This window comes from Daktulosphaira vitifoliae, unplaced genomic scaffold (assembly GCF_025091365.1).
Source record: "Daktulosphaira vitifoliae isolate Bord-2020 unplaced genomic scaffold, ASM2509136v1 Scaffold_3, whole genome shotgun sequence".
NCBI lineage: Eukaryota > Metazoa > Arthropoda > Insecta > Hemiptera > Phylloxeridae > Daktulosphaira > Daktulosphaira vitifoliae.
The window spans coordinates 17,599,238-17,615,531 of NW_026099574.1; the positions used below are offsets into that span (position 1 = coordinate 17,599,238).

Below are 16,294 nucleotides of genomic sequence, written 5' to 3' on the forward strand. Positions count from 1 at the left end.
AAAAGCTTTGGTCGATACGAATAATTGACATTAATATAATGGTTACTTTTAGTATAGCACATACAAAAATACTTTTGTTTTATGATAATTATTTAAGCCTAAATTGAAATCTCCACTAATGGTTATTGTATATACTAATTTTTTTCTTTTTTTTTTGTAGGTACAAACTGTTAATCATTGTGAAGTATCGAGTAGCCGATTTTTATTTGTATATAAATAATATATGCTAATAAGTATATAAGCCATCGCGTAAACGATAGGAAATCTTAAAACGATAGTCAAAGATAAATTATTGAGTCGGTGGAAGGAAGAAAAAATTTATTAAGTGTACAAAAGCCGAACGGAAAAGCTGTTCTTGGTTTTTACTAAGAAAACTCCCTTCAGAGTGGTTCTACAGGTAAAAATATAAACGGCTACGTACAAACAGTATAGTATATTACACAGTATAGTGACTTTATGGGGTAACGGTAATTTTGCATACATTAAAACAGTAGAATATTATATTTTTATTAAATCATTGGAGAATGCCCTGAAATATTTACTATATTTTAATACTTAGGAATTATTAATTGGCTATTATTTTTTAGCGAAACTGTGAAAAACCAAGAAAAGCTTATTAGTTTGGATGATACTCGCTATCAGCCACCGTTTTTTTAACCTCTTGCGCTGCTTGCTTGTTTGTTCATTAGATATTTTACTATAATTAATTTGCGAATAATAAATAAATATAACAATTTAATCATTTTTATCATTGACTAATTATTTTTTGATTAAAAAAATTAATATTGTTTGATTTAAAATAATGTTAGGCATTTTTGATAATTGGTTTTTATAATTGTTTTAACAAAGTATTTGTATAAGAGAGCAAAACGACTTATTAATAATTTTAATTAAACTACTTATTGACCTAAACGATTGGTTATATAATAATATATTAATTATATGTATATTTTTTGATTATTTTTCCTTATTTAATTAAATATTTTTACAAGATTCATTTTACTTTCAAAAATAAATAATTTAATTATATTTTTGAATACACATATTTCATGAGTTTCAAATGTGTGTACCTTGTTATTATGAAAATATATTATTATGTTTTTACAATAAACGTTACGATGGATTTTATTTTAAAATCTGCATTCGTTTTTTCAACCTATGTGATTGAAAATATTTTGTACCAGAGGTTGAAGAAGTTCCTTATAAAAAAATTGTTTTTTTTTATTGAAGCCGATTTTGTCAAGCGTATTAATATTTTTATGTTATGTAAAAATTTCTTTAATATTACTAATGTAAAGGTAATTTTTAAAATTAAGTTTTGGTTTCTGGAATCATACATATTTTATTTCTTCCTGATTTAGTTCTGTTCATTTATTCAGAGGCCTTAACTTAATTATTTCAATGGTTTATTGTTAATTTTCTCATTTTTTATTCATTCTAAATGCTATAAAATATTTTTAGGTCGATATCATATTTACGTAATTGACAAAATTGTCTCAGTTATTAAAAAAAATGTAATTTTTGAAAAAGTAACGTTTTCAATCCTCATTTTTGTATTTATTCGTCTTCCTGGTATTTGAACTTAGTCTTCATAATCCAAAATATATAAAATTATGTAGACGGGTAAGTTCTACATTACATTTGATTATAGTTATAAATAAAAAAATTTGATTGCAAAGTTTATTTCAATTTTTTCTTTTTCATTAAGACTACATTATTTTAGTGATGTTCGAACTAAAAATGAAGTGATCGGTTTAGTTCAAAAATTAAAATTATAACTAAAAAAATCAAACTAAATTTTTTCCTTGTAAATCGGTTTAAAAATCGGACTAGTATAATTAAATATCATACTAAACTCGATGATTAATGATATCAAAAATATTTTTCTAGAAAATGATTAAAATTTATATTTGGTTTAAGTACAATTTTTAAAGTGAAAGTTTGGTTGGGTTTGTTTTGATCCCTAAATCAGTGTTTATAACATAATTAATTTTTTTACTTTATAATTAATAAATAATGTTATTTCATTAACATAAAAATTCACGTACACATAAAAAATACTGCCATTAATATCAAATTATTCTATTTTGTTTTACTATGGGAACCCAATCAGTTGGCGTTTTAAAATTATTTATAGTTTGAATAAGATTTGTTTGATTATTTTTATTTATAGACTTAATTATATCCAAAAAATTTGAGGATTAGGATTAGAGGCGGACTGGACAGTTTTCACATTACTTAATTAACAATACACATTAATTCGGTTCACATTGCTATGTTTACCGATTCAAACAAAAATTACTTTTTTACTGTTTATTAATTAATTATTTTTTTTATTTAAGAATTTGAGTAAATAAGCGTTGTTTCAATGTAATAACCTCCCCATTTTTTTCTAGTTATTATATTAAGCCTCAATTATTTTAACCTCTAAAACATTTTACCATATATCCGTTTGTGAATTCATTAATAAATATATTTGTATGAATTTTTGTAGTAAAGTATAAAAAAATAAAAATATAATTAAATAAAATTAAATAAAACTGCTTAATTGCAACGGCACCACCTTATGAGTACTCTGTCTAACTGCTTTTTTTTTGTAATGATAATGATCACCGACCTACTGCGCTGTAGCATAGTAGTAATATAGGCCAGTACATTTCTAATGAGGATAAGAATACTGTCCCCTACTTTAAAATATAATTTTTCTATTTTTTGAGGTGAGAAGGTTTGGAAATTTTCAGCAAAGCTCTTTCTTTTTATTCATGTTTTTGATTTTTACTATTGTAAAATTTCCAAAAATTTAATACTGTTGAAATATTTGAGAAATTTCAGAAAAGTTGGGCATTTTTATTTAAGAGCTTGAAAAACTTTCAAACATTTATCATGAGACATTTCTTGGGCTCTTTACTTAGTTATAAAAATACTAATAATTTAAAAATATTCATAACTCGTATCTCACCAACAGTATTTTTGTATATATTTTAAAATGGTAATAATTTCTAATAATGGAAATGCTGATTCAAAAGTTAGATCAAGCAATTTCTAAATTTTATCATTTTTTTATTTTATAAGCTGCGAAAAATATGTAAACTTCCATAAAAAATATAGTTGATACTATTATAGGATAAAAAGAATGAACAAAAAGAGTACTTAAAATTAAATGAGTTAATAAAAGATGTTTGATATTACTTTTATTTTGTACGTAATTGAGTGGATTAGGATAGATAAATCACCAGTAATATTGAAAATACAAAATAAAATTATTTAGTTGTATTTGCGATTTTATTAAACGTAATACGAAGATTAAGAAAACATGACTTCTTTAAATAGACTTATTTTCCACTAAATACTAATAAATATAAAACTATTATGGTAAAGTTAATAATAATAATATAAGGGATGGAAAAAAAATAGAGGTGTTATAATAAATAACCTTAATTTTGTTAGTGAAATAAATTGTATGTAACATTTTTGTATATTAGTACAAAAAGCATTATTAGTCTAAAATACATTTTTTTTACATGATTTATTCATTTTAATAACATACATTAATGCGTATTTCAAGGATTTTTTATGATTAAATGCATATTACTTTAAAATTTTTAGTTATACATAAATTCAAACTCTATGTATGACTAACGATAAACATTATTACCTATAATTTCTTTTGAAATATCACAAAAACAACTTTATTTATAAATTTCATCAAATTTTCATTTTTGATAGAAAACTTTTAATTGAAAATATCTAATTAGAAATTTCTAACTTTCCATACTGATCTTACATACATTTCTTATTTTTTTTAATTGTTTAATTCTACTTATGGGAATTATTATAAGTATTTTAAGTCTAACTTATTTAAGTTTCATCTTATTAATTTATTGTATTATTTTTAAATTTTCTCCATAAAAATAAGCAAACTGAGGTTTAAATCAGTGATAACAAATTTTAATTTTTTTAGTTGATAGTAAGATTATTTTAAAATTAATAAAAATTTATCAAAAATTATAAAACACAAAATTAAAAAATCTCTATTTTCCCTTGTTATATCTTACTTATTATTACAAATAATGAGGTTTGTATAAATGGGGCGATTTACAAACTTTCTAATTTCTAAGAAAAATATATAGATGTAATAAATATGTACATCATTTTTAATTTAAATTATTGCTATAAAAAATTTATAATAAGTATTCATCAAGTTTGATAACATTTTTTAAGAGTATTTATCAATGAGTAAAAATTAAATGTATTTTATTTCTTTGACAAAAGGTGCATTTGGAGTTATTCTATTAAAACCTAAAAAAAATGTTTGTAAATATTAATAGACTTTAAAATTATTTCTTTAAACAGAGCAGTATTTAAGATGTCGTCATCCCCACATTATTTTAGAATCGCCCTTTAAATCATATGTGATGAGCAAAAAAAGTCAACATTTTTTTCCCACCATATTTTTCCCTACAGGCTAACTTTAAACCCAACCTTTAAAAAAAAAAAATTTATCTTTATCACGAATATCTATTTTACATGAAAATATTTATCTCTTTTATCTCATTCTCATTTACACACGACTTTTAAGTATTTTAGGTTTAAATGTTTTTAATATTATATTTTATAGATTATAATCTTTGGTACTAATAATGTTCATTTTGAATAATTAAAAAAGTGTCAAATCCAAAGTATTTACCATCATTTAAAAAAGAAAAAATGACCAAAATTCATTTTTTCGAAAATATTTAATATAATTAAAATTGATCAATAAATGTAAGAGTATTGCGTAAGACAAAATGGATCCCATACGAGGTAAATGCACTACTAATAACTAAATAAAACTTTTAAAATGTCAAAACAAAAAAAGACACTTGCTTTTTACAAGTCATTTTTATTACTGAAATCAGGAGTTTTTTAATTTGACTGTTTTTCACTTTCAAAAATAGCAGTATGGACACTTTATAGTACCAAAAAAAAATTGTTTACACTATAGGCGTAAATTTTACTCAGTTATTTCATGTCACTACTACTTTTAAATTTTAAATGCAAGTAATACATTTTTGAAGTTGTGAATTCTTATATAACATGATTCGTATAAATTATTTCATTTTTAATAACTAATTTTAGTAATTTATCAAAGTAGCTCATCAATTTTTATAAAATTATTTTTGGATTTTTTATTAAATTATAAAAAAAATCTGAAGATTGATACGTTTTTATGTTTATAATTTCCATAATTTTGAACTTTCAATTATTTATAAGAATTTTTTTCAATAAACTCCTTTTTGATAATCATAAAAATAATTTCATTCTTGAATATTGTAAATTTAATTATTGTAAACATATAATGTCTTATTATCATACTATTCACAAAAATATTATACTTAGAGGCCTTCTATTCTACAATGTTTTATAGCATGATGTCTTTTAATTGTTTTTATATCATATTACCCCAAAAGTGTAGTACATCTTAGCAACACGTTATGTCTAAGACTCTATAGTTAATTAAGGATATATGTTAAATTATGGGTATAATGTTGTGTAAACTACGTAATTTCTTCTAATTAAATTATTTAATATAAAAAAAAAAATCAAATTTTTTAATTGTTGTTAATGAGTTGTCGCATAAAGTATTTCAATTAATTATTATTTCAAAGTTTAATTTTTTGTAAGTTCCTCAAACTATTACCTAATTACCGAAAGATGCAGTAACTCCAAAAAGTAAATTTTTGGGAAATTGTGTTTCAAAGCATAAAGATTCTATAATATCATTGAGATAACATTACTTTCAAAAGGATTTAAAGTGATTTTACCTTAATTTAACAAATATATTCTATTTATAGTCCCATTTAGAAATTTTGTAATTTTATTACGTTCAACTTATCATTTTTTGTTGAAATAAGGAAGTAATATTTTAAGTACTATAAATTTTAGTATATAAGATATAAATACATCAAATTTTATCATAAAACTAAACATTAAAAAAAATATATGATTATTAAAAGTTTAATGTATTATTTATTATTTTCTTTAGTTTCTAAAAGTTTTTTTATTTAAAATAAAGTGTAGGGTAGTTTAATTTTTGCTATGACAGAATTCATAAACTAATATTCAAAATGTATTTTAAATATTCGTGTTCCATTGGTTATAGTCAGTGTAACTAGCAATAAATTTGTTATTATGTTTTACATTTGCAAACAATTTTTAATTAATTTTTAATCCTATAAATTCTACAAAGGGGAACTTGAAGGACAATTTAAATAAATAACGACTCTAATAACCTGTTACGATTAAAGACTTTCGAAAATTTATCTTTTAAAATTTAGATAATGACAGCTAAATGAATTAATCACATGCATAATTTTAATATTATTATTGAATACATTATTCAGTGTACTTATTTTATAGTACCCATGAATTATTTATTCATTTTATTAAGAAAAAATATTATATTTAAAAATAGAAAACATGAAAGATAAAGGTAATATTTAAAAACTGATCTACTGTGCTGGCAAGTACATTCGTAATCCTTATAATTCTAAAAACACTAAGATGGTGATTAGGTATGTTTGTTATAAAGCTGAAGGAAAAAGAAATTTAATAGTAGAGGTCAAAGAAGCAATAAATGTAATTATTGTGTAGGCCTTAACGGGTAAATGCTTTGAGTTATAGGTTATTTATGTTTTGTGTTATATCAATTATACTTATATTTAAAATTAATATAACTTGGTAGTTGGTACTAAACAGCTTAACTCATGTAACATTTTAACAATTATCATGTTGTATTTATGTACTATAATAAAGTATGTTATTTAAAACTTAAACCTACACATTAATATCCCGTTGAGATATAAATTCGCTATAAATCTCTAGCTCATTTTCATAATAAATTTATAGAAATTAGTTATGTATATACATTAAGTGATTGAAAAATATGTACATGTTCAACTCAAAGGCTCATAAATCAAAATTTATATAAAATACAATTTATCTGATCAAAATACAGTTTTCATACTTAACGGTTTTGAGTAGGAGAAGCAAAATCAAGGTACTAAAATAGACGCCAACTAATCGTGTACATGTGTATCGGTACTTATTTATATTGATATTTAATGAAAGTTTGATTTAGTAGTTTGATAGAAACAAATTCAAAAGGTAGTAATGAAATAATTAGTAAAATTCGATAAAATATAAGAAGTATAAACATTTTTATTAAAGGTATTTTTTTTACTGTAAACGTAAATCTGCAAGCGATACAATAATTATTTTTAGGCTCTCGGCTAGATAAAACAACAGCAGCGCATATTATGTAGTGTATTAAAATAGGGCTAGGAGTAGGTTAAAATTTGGGTGGTAATTTTAAATTTATTGTTTAAAATATAAAAATCTTAAAGTAAAAAATTAGAAAATATTAAATTGAATTATTTTATTTTTCTTTAGAATTTGAGAACTAAATCTGGTCCATCGTGAAATGAAAATTGAAGAATCATGAAATCGTGTGTAGTATTGTTTTTGTTCTCGTTAATTTTGCAATCCGCTGTAAGCTCAGTCTTACAGACATTCGAACAGTGGGAACCAGAGCCCCATCCTTGTCAAAGAGAATGTGTCCTAAACGGACCCTCTAAGACGTGCCAATACCATTTCAAAGTAGAATGGTACTACACAATGAGCAAGGCTTGTTATGATTGCCCATACAATATGACCGACTGCTTTAGGCCCGACTGTATACCCGCCGACGGTGTGGAAAAACCTATTATTGTGGTCAATAGAAGTCTTCCAGGACCTTCGATACAAGTAATTAAATTGTATATACATATTCATATAAACATCGGAAATACTGTAGTTTTCACAAAAGTTAGACAAAAAGTAATCCAACAATAAAGTGCAATAAGTAAAACTACGGTAAAACATCATTGGTGACACGTGGATAATAGATGTACTTTGCCGGACGTCTTGTGCCATTCATATTGACTGTTTAGGCAATTGCTTTTTAACAATGTACGTTACAAGCCGACGTTCATTGTTCAACGAATAGTTTGTTTGTGCTTTTATAGTTGACGTATGAACGAGCTTCAAATAAATTTCTATAAAGGATATTTTTATCAAGTTTAAATACGCTAACGCTTGATTAGGATGCATTTCAAGGAGAAAATTAATAATTTTCATTGACAATAACTCTATGTTACAATGTACTTCCTAGTCTACATTTAAAACTTAATTACATTGTGTTAAAAAATAAGTGATGTACTTGGTATACTTAGACAATGTTTGTATTGATATAATTTACTATGTCCAAGTCTTGTGTCAATAGGATATTCACATATTCACATGTGCACTTGAAATTTCTTTTTAAAATGACTTATAATATATTTTTTACAATAGTAAATTGAATTTGTTTAAGGAAGTGTATTTTACTCGAACAATCGTAGTCGGTATTTGATTATTAGAAAAGTGCAAGTCAGATATAGACATGACATATGCCTTAAATTAAAACATAGGTTTAATTAATTAATCCATGTTCTTTTGAGTAATTTTTAAGTAAGGACAAGGCTGGGCATAAATGCGTTGATAAATTTTAGTTGAGATAAAATTTTTATCTTAATGGAGATACTTAGATGTTACGTTCACCTAATTTTACTTTTGTTATATTTTTCTTTAAATAATTCTATTTTTTAACAGTTCTAAATACGATAAACATTTCTTTTAATAGGTCGACAAATCTTCGAATATTATTATTGTATATCGCTGTCTTTCGCCATAGAGACAACGATATTTCCATTTTTCGAAATTACTTAAGAGAAACAAAATAATGCATTATTTTTATAAAGCTATTAGAAATAAGTTTTTAAAACTATAGTACCTCAAAAAATAATTGAAATTATTTATTTCAAAAACTTTTAAAATGTAATGTCACATTGCAAATATGTATTTGTCGAAAAAAATTTTCAAATCGTCAAGATACGCAGTTTTGCTATTAAATCATTTCATACATTTTTTTTTATGTTTGCAAGTACTATAGTAATAGTTGCATTAACTTAATTGATTAATTTAGCGAGTCAGAGTTGTAAATGAATTTATAAAAAAAAAAAAATTAATTAACTTTAACTATTAAGTCATTAGATTTTTTCAAATAACTCAGTTCAACGAGTTCAAAAATCCACCAGTCATGACTAAACAAAATTAAATTTAGCTAGTCTGTTGTATAATAAATTTTTGTGGTGTAATAATTTGTTTACGTAATTATACATTTCTTTAGTTACACTTAGTTTTAAGATTACAATGTATATACAAGACGCGGTACCGTATTGAACACTACGCGATTCTATCTACAGATCACGTGTACAACGAACTCCACTAGGTGTGTCACAAAACGGTGTAAATAATTGAAAAAATATAAGAAAACATGTCTCGAACGATCAGATTCTTGAGGATTGAGTAGTCGTAGAGACATGATAATAACGTCAACTTAAGCATAATAAAATTATTTACATCCGCCCATGGCGGGATTTTTGATAAACATAGTTTAAACAAAGTTATAATAGTTTAAAAATACGTAAACTTTGAAAGGTTATAACTATTTTTAAAAATGTTTCATCAAAAATCACCCGTGTACCCGTATTTTGATAATTTTGTCATGTTTAATTTGACAAATTAATTATGACCACTCAATCCTCTAGAGTCTCTGATTGCTCAATACATGTTTTGATGCGTTGTAAAAAAGTACTTGGACGCCCTTTGAAATCGTTCTTTTTAAAATAGTGAACTCTGCAATAGAAAACATTTCATATCAATCTAAGTTTTTAACTTTAATGATTTCTACTCAAAGGAAAACATTTTCATTGGTTATGGTGCATAAATAATTGCGCCATAAATTTTAAGTATTGCTTAATGATGTAAATGCAAATACAAAGCGAGTATGATTTTTGTGTAGTTAACATCAGTAAACCGACGGGAGGAGGAAAATAAAAAAATACTTTCGTAGAAATCAATAATTAATAAAATAGAAATGACATTAAATATTCATAAATTACAAATTCGTTTAATTTTTAAGTATAGGATTTATAAATGTTGATTTTGGTTTAATTTCTTGCAAGAAACATAGATATACATCTTTTTTGACAGAAAACAAGGTAAACGATTTTTTCAAACGAATATAATTATATATTTTACTAAAAATTAAGTGTTTTTTCGATACATTTTTACTTATACATATATATATATTATGGAGTAACGGAGTAATTATAAATCTATTTTGGTATGTTTAGGTATGTTTGGGTGATACTGTGATAGTAGATGTCGAAAATGGAATGATGGAAGAGTCCACGTCGATCCACTGGCATGGACATCATCAACGCAACTCGCCTTACATGGATGGTGTGCCATACGTGACGCAATGTCCGGTACCTCCGCATTCTACCTTCCGTTACATGTATGTGGCTGACAACGAGGGGACGCATTTTTGGCATTCGCACTCAGGGTGCCAAAGGGGTGACGGTGTTTTTGGATCGTTTATCGTTAGAGGAGCCAAAGAGCGAGATACACACAAAGATATGTATGACGTTGATGAACATGTTATTACTGTTGTCGATTGGCTGCATGAACTTGGTATACGTAAGTTTTTGGCTCATCATCACGGTTCTGGAAATAACAAACCTGACACGTTACTTATCAACGGAAAAGGCAGGAATAAAATATTTGAAGACGACGGTATTCGCACACCTTTGGAAAACTTTGTTGTTACTAGAGTGAGTTTAAAAAATTTTGTTGTTATTAAGAATCAAATGTTTATTGCGCACAATGGACCAACAGGTCTAGTTGATCAGTGATTAAGAGAGTTAATTTATTTCAGGGAAAACGTTACAGATTCAGAGTGATAAATGCTGGATTTTTAAATTGCCCAATAGTTATGAGTATTGATAACCATACTTTTACAGTAATTGCTACAGATGGATATAATGTACAACCAGTTGTAGGTAATTAAATATTTAATTATTTATTTGTAGTTTTTAGAAATAACAAAACAATATAATAAAGACAACAAATCACTAACACTATTAAATAATATACATATTTTTAGTTGACTCATTTGTCAGTTATGCTGGTGAGCGTTGGGACTTTGTACTGGAAGCTACAGCAGCTATTGGAAATTACTGGATGCGCTTTAGAGGATTGATGGACTGTGATGAACGATTTAATAGTGCTTTTGAGGTAGCCATTTTGCACTATAAAGGTGCTGATGACGAATTACCACCCGGTGAACCAACATATGAAAACTCCGAGCCATCTGGAATTGTAAATATTTAAATATATTTATTTATTCATTGCTTAATGAAACGAATAAATCAATATTGTGTCTAAAATTTTTAGCAATTAAATGCATTAAACAAAGGATCAGGTTTAATGGATTCAGCGACTGTATCAGAATTGGAAGATGCAACAACAATTCACAATGATCCACGATTATTATCCAAACCAGATGTAACTTTGTACATGTCTTATGATTTTTATTCATTAGATAATCCCTATTTCCATAAGCCAATGTTATATGGATTTAAACAAGGTAATGATCTACAATTAAATGTTCTTAAAATAATATTTAGTAACTTAATTACAATTCAATTTTATTTTATTACAGTTTTACACAAAACAGAACGTTTATATACTCCACAAATAAATAAGATGACATTTAAGTTACAATCATTTCCATTGCTTTCACAGAGAGAAATGATTAAACCTGAAATGAGCTGTGACAGTATTAAAAAAAATTGTTCAATAGAATTTTGTGAATGTACAAATATAATTAAAGTTCCTTTGGGATCAATAGTGGAATTATTCTTAATAGATAAAGGTAGAACAAACCTAAAATAAAATTGAAAACTTAAAAATATTGAATAATATCTGATATAAGTGCTTATCTCTAATACAAGTAAAATATTAGCTTAATGTATTTTAGGAATAACATTTAATGCAAACCACCCTTTTCATTTACACGGACATCCTTTCAGAGTAATAGCAATTGAAAGGGTAGGAAATCACACTTCTGTTGAGGAAATTGAACAAATGGATAGAGAAGGAAAGATAAAAAGAAATTTACTTACTGCACCTTTGAAAGATACAGTTACAGTACCTGATGGAGGATTTACAATAGTACGGTTTATAGCTGATAATCCAGGTAAATATAATTTTAAATAGGAAATGAGTATTAAGATCATAGTTAAAAATAATTCTTTAATTTGTAGGCTATTGGCTTTTTCATTGTCATATTGAATTCCACGTTGAAGTAGGAATGGCTACTGTATTTAAAATAGGAGAAGATTCAGATATGCCATTACGTCCTCTTGGATTTCCAAAATGTGGAAATTATGATGCAAATGGAATATACTCATACTCAGAAGCAGAAAATGAATTATCTGATGCAAATGATTTTAGACAAAGTAATGTACTGGGAGAAGGAACAAAAGATAGTTCTAATGATATGTTAAATACAATAAACAAATGGTGGCCATTTATAGGAGGTGCTCATCCATATGTATCAAGTTCTAGTGTTAATACACCAATTTCCATTAATTTCTTAAGTCTAATTTTATTAACAATATTTTATTACAATTCATATTTATAATAATATTATTTAAATAGTTTTAAGTTGTAATTTTGTAAACTGTGATATATTAAATGTAAATAAAACAAACTATATACTTAATAAATCATTTTGAAGAATTTTCTTGAGATTTTATGTTTTCTATTCGCTTATCATGTTCCAGCAACTCAGCAGGTTGATCATACTGAAATACCACTGATTGTTTTGATTCTTGAATGAAAAATCTAAAAACAAACATTCAATCATTTTTTTTATAATAATATGTTTATTCAATGAAATTTGCTTACGCATCTCTATCTTTTTGTGCTTGACTTTGCCATTCGTGTAACTCTTGCATACTTAAAGGAGATAATTTTAAAATCAATAAAGTTATTAAACCAACTAACAGACCTAAAATGCCACCTAAAATAAAAAATAGGGAGTCATTTTCAAAAAAGAAGACAATATAATTTTTGATAAATTATAGTTAAATTATAATTAAGTTGATAAATTATATTTTAATATTTATTTTAAGTATACTATCAATACAAATTTATTTCAGATAAATTACCAAATGTAGCACCAACAACTAGTCCTTTAACTCCAATATGTATTCTAGCTATTCCACCTACTATTGTTCCTGCTGTTAAATAGCTAAAAGTAGAAATATCGTTCAAGTAGGCATTCATCACTGTTACAATAGTTCTAAAGAGAATAATACAACATAAAAAAAACAATATTTATTAATAATTAAATATAAAATAATAACAAAATGTAAAAACTTACACGAATGGACCACAAAATAGTGCAACCCTTGTTCCCCATCTTATAACACCTCTGGCCATTGCCAAAGTAACTTGAGATTGAAGTTTGGACTATAAAATTAAATAATATATTTATGCTAATCAGTTCAATAAAAAATAATATATATCTCTAATAACTTTTGGTGCAATTAATATTTTGATGTAATTTTTTTTGAAATTTAGACATTCATATACTATGTTAATTTTATATTTTTTATAATATCATATTAAATATTAAAAAAAACCAAGTATTTTGGGGACAAGTATAGATGATATTTGATAGTGATTAGAATCATCATCATAAAAAACGCTTCGATGCAAATCTGTAGATAGTGTTTAATTTTTAGAAGGAATTATTAAATTATTCCAAAAACAACATCAACTCTCTTTTTTTTATTTATATTCTGATTATAAGTTTTATAATTTTAAATATAATACATGATTAATAGCTAATTGTAGCTTTAAATTGCTAAAAAAAAATGTTTTATTTGTTTTTCAATTTTCAAAACTTTAAAATGACCAGTTTTCAAATTTTTTTTATAAATATGTTTAATAGGTTGGAAACAATTTTAGGTCGAGTAATTACTGAGTTACAAATATTTTAATACATAGAGTGCTTTTAGAATGAGGATATAATGCATATAGAACAGTTCAATTAAACACAATATAATAATGTATAAATTGATAAAAAAAAAAAAATTACAACAAAATGTTAATTGTAACAAAAGTTATAAGAGTAGTTAGTTACATCTGTTCCACCTTGTATATATACAGGTGTTCAATGAGTAAGGAAACAGGTCAATTGTAATAAACAATTAGAACAACAGAAACCCATTTTCTTACTTACTAAACCAGTGTTTCCCAAAGTGGGCGATATCGCCCCCTTGGGGGCGCTATAGCTATCTAGGGGGGCAGTTGAAGTTACATACTTAATTAGGGGGCATTGTATTACAAAAAAGGGGCGGTGACTGTTTCAATTTTTTTTTAAACATTATGTAGTACAAATTATTGTAAGCGTGTATTTCGTATTTTTAGAATAATTGTTCGTTGTCTGTTGACGAATAACAGGTCTTTATCGCATTAACAGCAACCAAGTACATTATTGTTATTTTGGTATATCGATATTATACTATAATATTGTATTATCTGATTTATATTTGTACTTAATAATTTAGTATACTCGTGGATACCGACCTTGTATGTTGTCGTGTTTTTCTAATAATTTTATTTACGTGTTTTCTACATCATGGCCGATTCAAAGAAAAAATGTAGGCAATATAATATTGAGTATTTGAAGTATGGATTTATTCAGTCACCTACAAGTATTACATTACCGATGTGTCTTATTTGCCAAAAAGTTTTTTCAAATGAAGCTATGAAACCGTCAAGACTGCAAGAACATCTAACAAAAGTTCATCCTAATAAAAAAAATATGAGTTTATTGGATTTTCAAACACTTGAGAAGAAAATTTTGAAACAACCAACATTGGTCAACATGTTTTCAACAGCGTCGAAACAAGACGATGACGGATTGCGTGCTTCGTACAACATTTCTTTATTGATAGCCAAATCTGGTAAACCACATACTATTGGTGAAGAACTTATTATACCAGCTATAAACGAGGTATTAAACACAGTACTGCATAAACCAGCTTTTGATGTTATTAAAAAAATTCCTTTAAGTAATAACACAGTCCAAAGAAGAATTGATGAAATGGCTCAATCGGTTGAAGAAATATTATGCGAGTATTTGAAAACCACCAAATTTTCCATACAACTTGATGAATCAACCTTATCTGATAACGAAGCCTTATTATNAAACGTGCAAGGTAAATACCTAAAAGGATACTATATAGAGCAGAAGAGCCTAAAAATATATTTTGTTAAATTTTTATTTTAGGTTGAACATTTTGGGTTTTCCAAGAATTTTCACTTAAATTTATCAAAAATAAAAAAAATCTTTATTACTGTTTTAATTTCCAAAATACTCATATGAAAAAAAGGGTATGTTGATTTTTTTTATAATGTTAGCTATAATTTCCTTAATTTTGGCTTTTTTATGTTAAAATCATAATTATATAAAAAACTTGTGGTATAGTTAATTTTAAATTTTATGAAAATTAGAGAAAACAATAATAATAATAAATAAATAAATTTTAACTCTGAATGTTAAATGAATTTTTTTATCTATACTTTAGCTTCAAATTGATTTTGAAAAAGTGTTGCTTGGTTCTTCGCAAAAAAATCTTCATATGCTCGTTTACTATACAAAAAACTTCCATAAAGACCACCAAGTAGACCACTATAAGTAATAGTTGAGGTAATAGATATAACATCGGCAGAAGGATTACCATCTTCACTGAAAGTAAAATGTATGGAAAATATTAAAAGATTTAAAATTAGTTAACATGGTTTAAATTAAAGTTACTCATTTTTAAAGGCATCCTTAACTCCTTGCCAACCACCAACTTTTGTTTTATTTAATATTTCAGTCCCATCCACATCATATTCATTTTTTTTAAACAGTATTGCTGGTAAAAAGCACCGTGTATAAGATAACTTAACATTTCTGAACATTATTTTTCAAAAATACTACACTAATATTAAAAATATAATTCCGAATAAAAAATATTTCAATAAAATTAATGTTAATTAGACATGTGTAATTTTGAAAATTCTTAACGATTCTTCTTGTCCTCATTCATATTACAACATAAATTTTATTTAAAAGTGATAACTTGAAAACTTATTATTTCAATGCCGAAGATAATGATAAAATATCAAAACATTGGAAGAAAATATTTATCATGAAAAATAAAATTTCCTAAATTTCATGACACTTAAAAAATAAATAAGCAACTTGTTTATTTATCTTTTAAAAACAAATAATTAGATAATCACCGAAATAATTAGTGACTAATTA

At 25.4% G+C, this 16,294-nt stretch overlaps 2 protein-coding genes across 6 annotated transcripts in view; one reads left to right on the top strand and one right to left on the bottom strand.

Moving 5' to 3' along the window:
* The window catches only part of LOC126903292 (uncharacterized), a 32,096-nt gene extending 19,379 nt beyond the window's left edge, over positions 1-12,717 (top strand). For 3 of the 5 annotated variants that reach the window (XM_050681400.1, XM_050681401.1, XM_050681399.1), the window contains exons 2-10: positions 161-397; positions 7,432-7,785; positions 10,257-10,736; positions 10,841-10,964; positions 11,069-11,283; positions 11,359-11,551; positions 11,627-11,839; positions 11,945-12,163; positions 12,231-12,717. In XM_050681400.1, the coding sequence (XP_050537357.1) occupies positions 7,480-7,785; positions 10,257-10,736; positions 10,841-10,964; positions 11,069-11,283; positions 11,359-11,551; positions 11,627-11,839; positions 11,945-12,163; positions 12,231-12,610 (2,130 nt within the window). In that variant the 5' untranslated portion in view covers positions 161-397; positions 7,432-7,479 and the 3' untranslated portion in view covers positions 12,611-12,717. The remainder of the gene's footprint in view (positions 1-160; positions 398-7,431; positions 7,786-10,256; positions 10,737-10,840; positions 10,965-11,068; positions 11,284-11,358; positions 11,552-11,626; positions 11,840-11,944; positions 12,164-12,230) is intronic. The other 2 variants (XM_050681403.1, XM_050681402.1) reach the window with 1 other exon arrangement.
* Positions 10,959-16,091, bottom strand: LOC126903293 (RPII140-upstream gene protein). The gene is made up of 7 exons (XM_050681404.1): positions 15,800-16,091; positions 15,565-15,730; positions 13,355-13,443; positions 13,140-13,273; positions 12,877-12,991; positions 12,688-12,813; positions 10,959-11,275 (listed from the first exon to the last, which is right to left on the bottom strand). The coding sequence occupies exons 1-6, from the start codon at positions 15,946-15,948 to the stop codon at positions 12,696-12,698; spliced, it is 771 nt and encodes a 256-aa protein (XP_050537361.1). The 5' UTR covers positions 15,949-16,091; the 3' UTR covers positions 10,959-11,275; positions 12,688-12,695.
* Between the last annotated feature and the right edge of the window lie 203 nt (positions 16,092-16,294).